Genomic DNA, 14,174 nt, shown 5'->3' with positions numbered 1-14,174 from the left:
AGCGGTATTACGGTTTGAAGTTTTAAACAGGCTCATATTTTAGTATTAAATAGTATAAGTGTCGTTGTAATATCCGAGCTATCAGAGTTGCACAGCCGGAAGCGTGAGCTTTGGTAGTTAGGGTGTTACAGTCAATATATTTTTAACCAACAAACAAGTACACAAGTTCTGAACCCTCTCTTTTGATTTACTTCAAACAATTTCTGAGACAAGCTAAAGCAACTAATAAGCATAAGTCCAAGAGAACGGTAGATAAAAGGATTAATGAATACCACCTTCACATTGTTGTGGCAGTCAAACAAAGATTTGCGAGCAATTAAATGGTAGGCAACACATCCAAAACTGAAAATATCAGAAGACCAGCCTGCAAAAGGCATAGTGCTCCTCACCAACTCAGGAGCTGTGTAATTAAATGATGGCTGAAGTAGTAAAACAAAGTCTTCAACACCAAATCCCTGTAAGTAGTCATAGTGAAATAATTTTTTTATAGGAGCAAGCTCAAGAAGAAATGCAAGAAGGGTAAGTGAAGTGCTATAATAAGGAAGCTATGAAAATTGCACTAAACCAGAAAAAATTCCCTTCCAAACCCAAAACTCAAAGTAAATTCTTTTGTTTCTCTTCTCTTTCCCATTTGTTGAAGCTGATTTGCTGTGTAAAGAAGAATCCTCATTCCTATGAAATCCTCCCACAAACAAAAATTAACGGCAAAAAGAAGAAACAATTTTTGCTTAATTTAAGAAGAAACAATTACTAGAGTCTGAAGTCTGAACTTATTTCTCTATTTGACTGCATCACCTATAAAAAACTAGAGCATTCTCACTTTCACCAAGGCTAATAACTAGAACAAACACATGAAAAATGTACATTGTTGGATCTTCCTTTTCTTCAAAGTTCAATTCAAAGTTCAATTACTTTTTAAGCCAGCAACATTTATAACTGATAAGGCAACGAAGAAAAAGTGATTGAATATTTGAATGTGAGTCAGCATCATATGGCTAACCAATAGGTTTATCCCACCACCCTCTGTATTAGGGCTTTCCCTTAACAAGAATATCCATAGGTAAAATTGAACATTGAAAATACAGCTCATAATCTTCTACTAATTGAAAATGCAGTTCATAATTTGAATCCAAGAATATATTTTCTCCCAAGATAGTTAGTTGAGTAATTTAAAGACAATGAGACTAGCAGTGATGATATTCTAAATACCATAGAATTAGAAAATACAACATCAGCACCTCACTCCTTGCCAACAACCACTATTGCAAATAGATTCTAAAACATTTTTATATTCTAAGCAATATGCAAACATAATCTTAATGAAACTCTGCAGAAAGAATTTCAAACACTTAAACCAAAATTCAAATATAAACAGAGCAAGCAAGCAAGAACGACAGATCAAGCAAGTAAGAACGGAGAAGACAGAGAAAACAAAAAATTAGGATTTAAAATACTTAAAACACTTCGATTTCGGCTTGATCTGCAGATTTATTAGGATCAAGCAAGCAAATAGAGCAAAAGTAATAACATAAAGAGAGAATCACATTCTTCTGAATATTCAAACCAAAATCGAAAAAATAAACGGAGAAGACCTACCGGCGGTGACGATTTTGTGCGTCTACGTGCCAGAATGGCGGTGGTGCAAGCAGCGGAGGTGTGGTGTTGCGACGAGAGTAGCAACGGTAGTTGAAAGACCTTGGCAACCTAGATCTGAGATGAACAAACGATGACAGAGATACGGATCGGATGGAAATGAAGTCCAAGAAGTAGGATGATGAACGACAGCTATCGGCAGTGGTTACGGTAGTGGTGGTGGTGATGGTGGTCGGCGATGGCAATGGTAAAGTGAGTTAACCCAGGCCAGTAGCGAAATCAATCTTTCTTTCTTTTCTTTCTATTTTTGTGTTTTCAATTTGATTTACAGATGATATGAAAAAAAAAGTTGAGAATAAAAGTTTAGCAATAATAATGGCAATGGCCACTATAATGATTAGAAAAATTAAAATTGAAAGTTAAAAAAGAAAATAATTTTCTGGCAATAATAATAATGGCCACTATAACATATAATAATAATGATAAATATATAATTGCCACAAACATAACTTAAATTAAAAAATTAGGGCTATTATGTTATTGCCACTAAAAATTTGTTGCTAAAACATTATTTTTTTGTAGTGTTATTTAATTCGTTCTGCTTATACTTTTGAATTCACAAAATAATCAATATAAATAATAAAAATATTACGTGCATACTAAACTTAACGATTAAATTAATTATTATATATTTATGTATATTTATATATATTAATTTATATATTTTTGTAATTAAATAATCAATTATTAAAATAATTAAATTTGACATAGTAAAACAATAAAATATGTAATAAACTAATAGTAGAATTTATTTACAATAGTATAATAAAAAATTATGAGACATCAAATATATATTTATATATAATAATTAATTAGTGACTAATTTTTTATATATATAGACAATATAATTGTATAAATAATTATTAACACCGCAATTATCATTCCATTCTTGATTTATAATGATTTAATTTAAGAGAAAAGTTCACTCTTTTTCTCTCCTAAGAAATACTAAAATGATTTTTTTTTTATTTGTAAAATATATTTTTTCCTCTCTTCTAACTTTTAAAAATCTCCTCTTTAATCCATTTTAAATTTTTTGTGTTAACTAATGTTAATTTTATTCATTTTTCAAAAAAAAAAAGTTATTTATTTTTTACAAAAATATCCTTTAGTAAAAATTTTATTTTTTTGGTCATTAAATTTTGCTTACTAAAATATCTTTTAATAAATTATTCTTTTATTGATTAAATTATATTTTTACCAAAATATTTTTTTAAAAAATTTAATAATTAAATTATTTTTTCTAAGATACCCTTCAATAATTTTTTATTTATTAAATTGTGATTTTACCAAAATTTTTGTTAACAATTATTTTTATATTTTACTATTAATTTTCTGATATCAATATATATTATTTTAACATTAAATAAAAAAATATTACCACTGTTAATATGTATAACAATTAATATATATTGATATTGGAAAATAATCTTACCAAGATTTTTTGTATTTAATGTTAAAATAATATATATTGATATCAAAAAATTAATAGTAAAATATAAAAATAATTGTTAACAAAAATTTTGGTAAAATTATAATTTAAAATTTTAAATATTGTTGAAGGATATCTTAGAAAAAAATAATTTGGTGAAATTACAATTTAATCAATAAAAAATAATTTATTAAAAGGTATTTTGGTAAGCAAAATTTAATGACAAAAAAATAAAATTTTTGCTAAAGAGTATTTTGTAAAAAATAATTTTTTTTGAAAAATAGATAAAGTTAATATTAGTTAACACAAAAAATTTAAAATGAATTAAAGGGAAGGTTTTTTAAAAGTTATAAGGGAGGATAATGTATATTTTACAAATAAAAGAAAGAAAAATGTCATTTTAATATTTTTTAAGAGAAGGAAGTAAAATTTTTTCTTAATTTAACTTATATAAAATTTGACTCAATCTGATTTCTTGTAATCTATTAATATATAATAGGAGAGTAGTATATGGTTGGTTGTTTGACAAGTGTCCAACCTATTTCATCAACAACTGTCTTACTTGAATGATTGACAAGTGGAGCATTCTGTGTTTGACACGTAGAGCTGTGTATGATTGACAAATGTATGTTTTAAATGTTGGGCACTTCACCGTTTTCAATCCAAAGAAGAAGTAATTGAGCGGGATGTGATTCAAATTCAAATTTAAAAGGGATTTTGTTTCGGGACTTTTAAGAAGATAATATGAGAGAAAGAGAGTTGCCAGTTCTGATAGGGGGAGTAGTTGGCACCAGACTTTCTCTTTCGATGCCGCAGAGAAGAGAAAGAAAAAGGTCGGTAAAAAAATAAAGCATGACGGAAGAAGGAGAAGAGGGTGGCATTAACAATGACGGTCACAGAGAAGGATGCTATATCGACAAAGAAAAGAAGAGGAATGAGGTGACGGCGGTGATGGAGGCTATTGCCGTTGTTGGATCCATAGAACTGCCTCTACCGCAGAACGCCGTCGCAGCCGTTCCTTCGCCGGTGGATGCTGCGAATGAAGGATGGTTAGTTCTCTCTTTATTTTGTTGTTTTATTTCGTTATAACTCGAGAAGAATCCTTTATAATCCATTCTTTGGTGAACGACAGCTTCAAGTTCTACTGCTCCATGGTAAGAAGTCAATTAAAGCTCTTCTTCATCCTTTTTAATTTTCTCCATTGAAAAGTAAGTTAAGGAGTGCTTCTTTTTTAATTATTACCAGCAGCTAATGATGATGTTGCTTAGAACTCTATTATTTACAAAGTTGTATATTTGAAAATTCATATTAAATAAATTTTCTCTGCTAAATGTAACGAGTCATGATAAAATAGATATTTGTAAATAAATTTTAATTAATATATAAATTTTCAAAAAAACAAATCTAACAGGAACTTATCATAATGCAAACTATTTGGTTATAGCTGCCCAAGAGAGCGAAAACAAATAGAGCAGTGAGGGAGAAAGAAGGAGGTTAGATTGAGAAAGAAAGGAGGAGAAATTAAGCAATGGCGGTAATAGAGACCACAGCTGATGCTGGATCCGCCACCGAATTAGAAAGTCGTTCGAGAGAGGGGAGCTTCCAACGAGGCACATGCTACTCTGTTGTACGACGAGAAATTTTTTCTTTGGGAAATTGATTTGCAACAGTGGATCCAAGAAGGACATGTTTGTTGTGGTCTCAGATAGAATCTCTGATTGTCTGCAACTTCTCCCAGGTAATGCTATGCTTTATAATTTCCTTTCATTTTGTTTTACATTTATGTTGTTATTAGAGGAAGGAAAACATTGCTGTTATATTATGTGATGAAATATACTGTGATATATATTGAGTATTTTTTATGGTTTCTTACCTTTGGTAAATGGATCTAATTTTCCTTTTCTCCTTGTGGCATGTTCACCGGCATAAAGAAAGAAAGAAAAAGTAGGGAGAGAAAAACCATAAAAAAATTGCTAAGGCCGTACAAGTTCAATTTTTGGTGCGGAAAATGGCAAAAAAATAAGTCTATCTCTTTTTCCTCCCAATATCCAGACACATTTAGTAGAAAATAAATATAGTAATTATTTGTAGATTAATAAGGGGTATACGTATGAACAAACGTCAACTCAAAATGATTTTTTTATATAGTTATTAATTTTTATTTTGGGTGTGTTATGTATATATCAGTTAATGTGAAAGAATATAACATTCATATGATGATGGGCAAAGATCAACCATAGAATGTCACAAGAGTAGATTTGGTATACAGAAGATAGATGATAACAAAATGGAGAAAGTAAAACGTGTAGTAGCAGTAAAGACAAAAATTCTAGCAAATGAGAAAGATGACCAAATTCGAGAACTAACTGCTTCATTGATTGAAAAGCAGGCAGTCTCTTAGCATATAAGGTAATTTCTTACGTTCCTCATTCTATTAGTGATGGGTCTTACATATTTTTTGCTTATCTCGCTTCATCATGGATGTGTTTATTTACTTTTGGTTTTTTAAAAAAGTTTTGTGCTCTTTGGTGTTATTACTTTAAGTGTTTTGAGTTTTATTGATACATTGTACTAAATAGCAGTATTATTGATCTGAAGTTGAATCATTTCAATTAAACTAAATTTAGCCCTGAAGGCATGAATTACTAAATGGTCACTTTGAAGTTTTTAGCTATTTAGATAGTAATATACTACTATGTATGTTGTGCTTATATTCGTTTGATAATATGCAGTTGCAGGTCACACCAAAGACAACGACTAAATGGTTTTTTATAGTTTTCTAAGTAGTTTTATCAATAATCCTATAGAATATTTTATTGGACCTATAAAAATAATAGAAAGTTGAGGACATCTCTTTTATTTTTTATTTCCATGAACGGATGGTTTTAGATATCCCATGTATGTACATACTAAAAGCAATGGATTACTTTCATAATTTCATTTTCAACCAATTTTAATTAAGCAACAAGTCATGTATTTTCTATCGAGAGATACTGATAAATTATGTTAAATGTGAAGGTCATGGTTTTATTGAATAAATAAATTTTCTGTGTAGGTGCCATTTTAAATTTTTCTTCTATTCTCTTTGCTAATTGTTACAATATTTATGGAAGAAGCTGCATGATGTTATGCTTTTTTAACTATCTGAAGTTGTCTTATTATTTTATAATTGTTATTTGATGGCAGCCTCTTTTATTATTTTAAAATGGTTTCTTTATGCTTTGGAGTGTCAACGTCTACAATATAGTTCTTTATTCATTTGAGAAATTTGGTTTCAATTATTATAAATTTGCTGTTTAATGTATTTTATAAAATACTTGATTTACAATTAGAGAAAGTAAATCAAGTATTTTGTTACTAATTTATAGACAAATTGCTATTGGTATTTCTTATTTTGCTAATTTTAAATGCTGCAAATAGATAATATAAAACTATCTTTTAAAAATAGAGTTATCCATTTATTAGCCAAGCTTAAATTTGAATTACGCAAATGATTTTTTTTAAGAAATAACAATTATGTATTTTATTAGTGAAAATAATTTTAAAAATATTGCTATCAAGATAAAACAATAAATTAAATATTTTTAATTTTATTTAAAATTTTGGTAAAAGAAGGTTAATTTGAAATAGTTAATTTCACTTTTATATAATAGTTAATTTATCTAACTTTTTTTAAAATTTAGTTAAAAAATATTTTAAAGATTATCATTTAATAAAATTTTAAAAAGATATAAATTAATTAGATTAAACATAAGTAAATTAATTATTTCAATAAATATATATTAATTTTTTAGTAAACAAACTATACATAATATAATAATTGATTAAGTACACAACTCGCACAAATTATATCTGAAGGTTTTAATAATATATCTAAAAATCACTTAACTTAGTTAGTATTTGCTGTGTGTGATTATAATATAAACTATTTTTATTAAAATTTTAATTTTTTTTAATTGTATATCAATTAACAAATTATAGCAATATTTATTTATTTATTTATTTTTTGTGACTTAGCAACATTTATTTAAAAATACAAACATAATAGCTTTACATTTAAGTAGAATTCGCTCATATAGACTAAAAAAACATCAAAATTATTTAGTCTTTGAAAGGTAAAGATGGAACATTCTTGTATACTATACAATGAGTTTTTATACACAAAAACTTCTTCAAATTAAAAGTAACAATTATTAATAGATAAATATCAATAAATTTTTACGATGAAATAATATTTGGTCTGCGCATAACGCGGGTTTTACACTAGTATCATTTTAAACATAAAGAATGTACAATAGAAAAATAAAGATAATGAGAGAACTATTATATTTTGCATATACCAACTCATTTGAGTTAGCTTAATAGTTAATTTATTAGTTCACTTAAATAATTATTGAAAAATTCAAATTCTTTCTTATTTATTATATAATAACTTATTAATTAACAACAAACTCTTAAATAGAGTTTCGATCCGTAGCTCATTATGCACATGCTGCAAAAAGCTCCTATGCTTTTAAATTTTAGTTAAAAACATGAATAAAAAAGTCACTACAACAATGATCAAGTTTTAAATCTTAATGTTTGTGGATTTAATTTAATTTACTTTGAAATGTTACAATTATATACGTACATCCATAACTACATATATATATTTTATAATTTTATAATTTAATCTATTTTATGTATATGCATTTACATTTTTTCCATTGCCTTTGAACTTTTGTTACAAGTAAAAAAATTACAAAAACCATTAATACCGTTCCATTCTAGGTCTGGATCTAAAACGATTTGATTTAATTTAATTTAGTTTTATTGCAATGACAATTTAAATTAATTTAATAGTATATATTAATTTTGAGTGGTGCTAGATGTATAAATCTTTTTGATAATAAGTTTAATCAAGTTGGTTCAACTACAATAAAAATCATTTTCAAAATAAAACGCGTGATATAGTGCTTCACTAGTGCACAACTCAAAAAACTTGCATTATATGTACAAACTCTTTTATATTTTCTGTAGCACATACATTTTTGTTAAAAATCACATAAATTTTAAAATATAGTACACAAATTTTTGAACTATAATACACAAATTTTTGCTACACCAAAATTTATGTGTATATTCTTTTATTGAGTTCTGTTACACCATATCACATCACATGTGTAAATCAAATAAAGTGAAACAACACACACCCGTTCATTTTCACAGCACAAAAGTAATCGAAGTTAATAGTTTGGTAGTCCATACTAATTTGACAAATATTATTAAACAAATTATGGTTTATCATAGCACACATATTTAAATGTAACACATATTTTTGTTCAATATAACACACAAATTCACATATACAGCACAAAAATCAGAATCATAGAATAACACTAATTTTTTGAACAACTCAATTAAAGAAAACTAAGACATCATAAATAACCATAATCAAAAAAAAATAAAAATATATACAACAGCACACAAATATCAAATATAGAAAAACAAATCGAAGCTAATAGTCTGATAACTCACACTGATTTGTCAAAAATTATTAAACAAATTCTGGTTTATTACAGCACACAATTAAACATAGCACACATTTTTGTTCAACATAGCACACAAATTCACACATATAGCACATAAATATTGAGCATAGAAAAATAATATAAAAGGCATTCGTATATTTTCAATTTCACTCAATAAAAAAGATACATCCAATTCACAAAGAAAAATAAATTAAACAACAACAACAAGACATTGAAGAAAAAAGAAGAAGAAGAAGAAGAACAACAACAACAACAAGACATTGAAGAAGGAAGAAAAAAAAAGAATGAACATAAGAAGAAGAAGAATGGTGGCAGCGACATCATCAACGACGACAGTGATGGTAGTGGCGACAATAACGATGTTGGAAGAGGAAGAGGAGCGTGACTGAAGATTAAATTTTAATAATTTAGTTAATTTGGTTAACTTAATAAAAACACTTGAACATCTAGTATTTTTTTATTAGTATTTGCTATATCGAAGCTTGGTGTGTACATATTTAATTTGTCAAAATATTTTATATAAAAAATATTAAAAATTCAATATTTTTATTTGAAAAAATAAAAAATTAATTAATATTAACTTAAATATAAGACAAATTTACAAAAAATACTCCAAGATAGTTATAATTTATTGTTTTTGGTTAATAATATTTAAAAATATTGACTAAAAATATGATATTAAACAGCTTGGCTAAAAATGTTAGATTACTAACTAAAAGTACTAAATAATATAACTTAAAATTATTGGCCCTTAATCTCTTCTAAAAAAAATATTAATCACCTAATATTTCTCATTTGTTACATGAATATTAAAATTACCTACTAATGCTATACCAAAGGAATTCAATAAAAATCACATTTTTTGTGAATTCTCATATATGATTTAATAATTTGAAACTTGAATATAAGCATGCACGGGTTCAATACTAGTTAGGCAAATAATGGCTTTAATTAAAACCTCCTCTGAACCATAAAAACAAAACACATGTAATGACTTAGAAAATACACTTGCATTTTTTCATAACAATCAAAAGGTATATGTACACTACAGATGCCAATGATCACTACAAATTCGGTTTTTCTTGCTTCTGCTGCTCTACAGTCTACACAGACTCTTCTTTCATAGGAATTAGGAGATCACCTCAAATGAAGTCCACAAAACACTAGTACGATCAGTAAAGCACTAACTTTTAACACTAACCACTTTAATCCTTTCGTTCTTTCTCCCCCCGTCCCCAATTATTCTTTTGATCTTTAGTTTACACATCTGAAATTGACTTGAGATTTTGACAATATGCACTATGCTTGAGTTGAGTTCCCACTACTACAGCTATTTGCAGTCACAACTTCAGGAATTATTTCCCACTTTCTGCTAGTTCTTTCCCACAGAGACTGCCTAAAAAATGAAGCTTCTTGTCCCTCCCCACTTTCCCTGTGCAAGCTTTCATTCTGGGACACATTATGCAATTCACCATCCCTGCGATGTTCCACATTCCTCTCTTCCACCACGTTCTCTGTGGTTTTCTTCAGCATAGGGCTTAGGGACTGACCACCCACTACTCTTTGGTGTGACTCTGATAGCGGAAGATCCTTTGGAACCTTAGCCCTGAAGTTATGCTTGGATGGAGGAATGCTAGTGCAGAATACTTGTTTGAAATTCTCAACTATCCCTCTGTCATATGGGTTTACCAGTTGTTGATCATAGCGGTATTTAAAATTTTCATAAGTAGACTGCACGTAAAACAAAAGGAATGATTATCATTAAATACATTGGAAAATGCAGTAAATGAGGATTGACGACAAATTCAAAGGGTCAAACCTGGTTTGTGCTGATGAGATAGGTGTGGAAAACAGTGAGACCTCCAACAAACCAGACCCAAATGAAAGTGTAGATTATTAGTGCAATAGAGGCCGGGGTTCTGATCATTGCTTTCCAAATTGTTTTTTCCTCAGAGTCCATGATCTTCTTAATGTAGACCCAGCAAAAGACATGCACATATAAGCAAAGAAGTGTTGCAGAGAGTACAAATATGTAGAAGAACCTGTAATTTCGCTGCAGCATGCGAGAAACAAAGCAAACAGAGTTGATTTAGGAACATTATCTATAATATTTTAAAAATAACAATAATAATTGATAAGGGTATTACTATTACCAATCCAATACACTGGCCCAGCCAGGGACAGTGATGATCAAATCGTTCCACACAATTGTCGCATACAGAGCAATGAGAACAGCGGAGCGGTCTATAGAGCTGGCAAGTATCGCAATATTTGACTTTGACAGGTACACCGTTGACTAAAACAATCTTTGACCGCCGTGGGCGGGTGGAAGCAGCATCATCATCAGACTCTGGTGGAGGAGGATAAGCGCTGCGAGGTACTATACCTGGATCTCTTCCTGAGGTTAGTACAAGGGTAATCAGAACCTGGGAATTCAATACAATAATTTAACACTTAAAAGAGTAGTGCGAATGAAAGACAGTTCGTAGATGGATCGAGAAACTTACAAAGAAAGTGTGAACGATAACAACGACGATAATTGACCATCCGGCGTGATGGGGAAAATCATGAGTGAGTTTTCTGGCAACGAAGCCACAGAAGAAAGCAACAGGAGCAATCACAAGAAACACCGATATAAATATGGATTTCACGTCTGGTCCAAATATAAGCCAACCTCGAAGAAAAAACACCTGAACAAGAAACCCAACTCATTCGTTATTTCAATCGCAATTTATAATAGGGAGAGTCAAAATCCCTAACTAATGTTTCAGTTGACTTGCTTACATTATTGCCTTGCCAGGCGCGGTAAGTTCTGACGAATGATGATGCAGCAGGGGATCCCATGCCGGAGGAGGTGGCTGGAGGCGGAGGTGGCGGCGGCTGCATCATCGCATTCATTGGCGGTTTCCTGTGCTTAGAGGATGGGAACGAGAAGATGGAAATGGCAATGAAGAAGAACAGAGCCACGCCAAAATTGTATTGCTCCGGTCAACGCCTCTGTACGAGAGGCGGCTACCGCCGGTTTATAAATTGTTTACTTCCTTTGACTTTTCTTCCTTTATCAACCGAGTTTTTTTTTTTTTTTTTGTGGGGTCGTTATCAACCGAATATTTTAGAGTACTGATTTTAATTACACCTTTTCTGTTGTATTTTCTGGACTGCTAAATCATTTAATAATATTTATATATTTGGTCAAAAATAACAATTATTTTTGTTTAAGGATTTTGGACTTGCTCCTTCATTCCTGTTTTTACCTTTTTGGACTGAGACTTGCGTACTTCATGAATTTGATCATTGTAAAAAACCTGGGCTTTTATTTTTTTCTTTTTTGTCATACAACACACTCACATACAAATCGCACACACACACTTATCTAGCATTAGAACCTGGTGTGGCTTTATTTGAGACAAACATCTTTCCCACTAGATCACATGCCTCAGCCACAAACCTGGGCTTAATATATAGAATGGATCCTCTTTCCCCGTCTTCCATTATATAAATGGCCCAACTTCAATAAATAAAAATATAAACAGGATGGTTATGTTAACCCAAAAACACACAACATCCTTGTGATAAACAAAACAAAAAGCCCGCAAGACTTGGTTCATGACTGAGACCAATAAATAGTAAATGAGAATATTTAATATTGTGTGCTAGTAAGTACTGTAATGTTTTAATACTTAGGATTAGAAGCTGTGGAATGTAACTGGACAAAAAATAAATCTTAATATTATGATAATATTATGAATTATGATATTAGACTAATAAATTTAAGTATCTGACTAACAAATGTTTCTAATATATTCTTAGACTGCTCTTAAATATTCATTATTATATATCTCCCTCCTTGCTATTGATTCCAAATATAATCCACACTATTCAATATAGGTGTAAAATAAACTTTCCATGGTGCAATAGATTTTTTTTTTGTAGTTATCTTCTACTGTGTTTTTCATACATTATTTTTAGGGGTGTTCAAATCCAAACCGATCTAAATTAAACCGCTCATCTAATTCAATCTAAATCGAAAGTTGATTAAAACCGCACTAATTCGAATTTGATTGGATTCTACTTTTTATAAACCGATGGATCAGATCGGATTTTGGATCTATTTTTCATAACCGATCTAATTCAATTCAAACCGCACAATATGCTATAATATTATTATTTTATTATTATATTTACAATTATACTTATAACATATTCAATTTTTTATAAATTTTTATATTATTCATGTATTATTATTATTTAATAAATATTTTATGTTCAAAATATTATTTATTTATTTATTTTAACCAACCTATAATTTTATTTCTATCGTTATGTTATTATTGGCTTTTTAAAATATTATTGGGACTTGTTATATCATTGTCGATTATTTAAAATTTGATGTTGAGACTTGTTATATGTATTTAATTTTTTTTAATTTATAAACTGCAAATTCAATCCAATCCAAACCGTTTAAAATTGGATCGAATCAGATAAAATTTTTTTAGAAAAAAACATCCAATCCAAATCGCACCGCAAGTAAAATTAGTATTCAGATTGGATAAGTTTTTTATTCAAAACCGATCCAAACCGCACCGCGAACACCCATAATTATTTCAAGTGTTCAAATTTGTCATTTTCAAAATTATTAGACTCGTAGACTTTACGTTCTTCATTTTTGGTTGTTGATGAATAGCATCATTGCAGAAAAATATACAATAAATTAAATAGTTAAATTCAAAAAAAAAATAGTTACATATGCAAGTAATAGCCTTCCTAATGTGACCTTTTTCCTATTCATGATATAGAAGTGTCATTTAAGTTTGGTGATGTTGAATTGATTGTATGAAATTGTGAATTGGTATGAGTGATTGTGATACATACGGATACAATTACAAGTCGGCTGTATGAGTAATTGAATACATTGTATGATTGAAGGTGAAGAGCATTAGCAAGTGGGGAAGTAACAATGTATGTGGAGTAAGATTGGAGTTATTTAATTTGGTGTCTCCAATAATGTTACTCCAAAGTCTAGTATTGCATACTTACACAGTATTTGGGATCATTATCAGGCAGATTGTTACTACCTCTGATTGATTGTGATGGCGACTGTTCCGTTGAGCTTATAGCTTAGCTTAGCTAGCAAACACTTTTACTTTATGATGAATATCAAGCATAGCATGCCATATGGCTGAGGGGTCAGTCCACGTTGGCAGCAGGAGACAGCACCAAGTGGCAGCACATGCGTGGCCCACGTGGCTTGCAATGATTTGAATCAGATCGAGTAGTCGGGGATGAGCGCTTCGTTAATAACAATTCTGCTAGGGAACCAACTCAGTATCTGCCAACTACCAGCCAATTCAATTGGGCTGACCCTAAAGCCCAAATAACCAAAAAATTATCTACCCAAATATCTAACTTTTATCCTAATTACCATGAAGAATTCAACCGTGGCTCTCTTCTCTCCAGCTCTATACTATCGTTGAGCTTCTTCTCCACAGCGGCGCATTATGAGTCTCGCCTCCTAGTTGTTTTCTCTTCCATCACTAACCCCAATTAGCGCCGTCCAG

General features: G+C 29.8%; 1 protein-coding gene across 1 annotated transcript; it reads right to left on the bottom strand.

Moving 5' to 3' along the window:
• Window positions 1-9,607: 9,607 nt before the first annotated feature.
• LOC112790967 (probable protein S-acyltransferase 5) lies at window positions 9,608-11,759 on the bottom strand. The gene is made up of 5 exons (XM_025833603.3): window positions 11,401-11,759; window positions 11,124-11,306; window positions 10,770-11,042; window positions 10,436-10,669; window positions 9,608-10,347 (listed from the first exon to the last, which is right to left on the bottom strand). The coding sequence occupies exons 1-5, from the start codon at window positions 11,512-11,514 to the stop codon at window positions 9,916-9,918; spliced, it is 1,236 nt and encodes a 411-aa protein (XP_025689388.1). The 5' UTR covers window positions 11,515-11,759; the 3' UTR covers window positions 9,608-9,915.
• Between the last annotated feature and the right edge of the window lie 2,415 nt (window positions 11,760-14,174).

This window comes from Arachis hypogaea, chromosome 3 (genome assembly GCF_003086295.3).
Source record: "Arachis hypogaea cultivar Tifrunner chromosome 3, arahy.Tifrunner.gnm2.J5K5, whole genome shotgun sequence".
Taxonomy (NCBI): Eukaryota; Viridiplantae; Streptophyta; class Magnoliopsida; order Fabales; family Fabaceae; genus Arachis; species Arachis hypogaea.
Note: the sequence above shows the minus strand (reverse complement) of the source record. Positions and strands in the feature narration are given on the sequence as shown.

Coding starts and splice junctions, on each gene's coding strand:
- LOC112790967 (XM_025833603.3), bottom strand. CDS start 11,514: ATGAATGCGATGATGCAGCCGCCGCCACCTCCGCCTCCAGCCACCTCC. Junction 11,307..11,400: donor GCGCCTGGCAAGGCAATAAT/GTAAGCAAGTCA, acceptor TTTCTTGTTCAG/GTGTTTTTTCTTCGAGGTTG. Junction 10,348..10,435: donor ATCTCATCAGCACAAACCAG/GTTTGACCCTTT, acceptor TTTTACGTGCAG/TCTACTTATGAAAATTTTAA.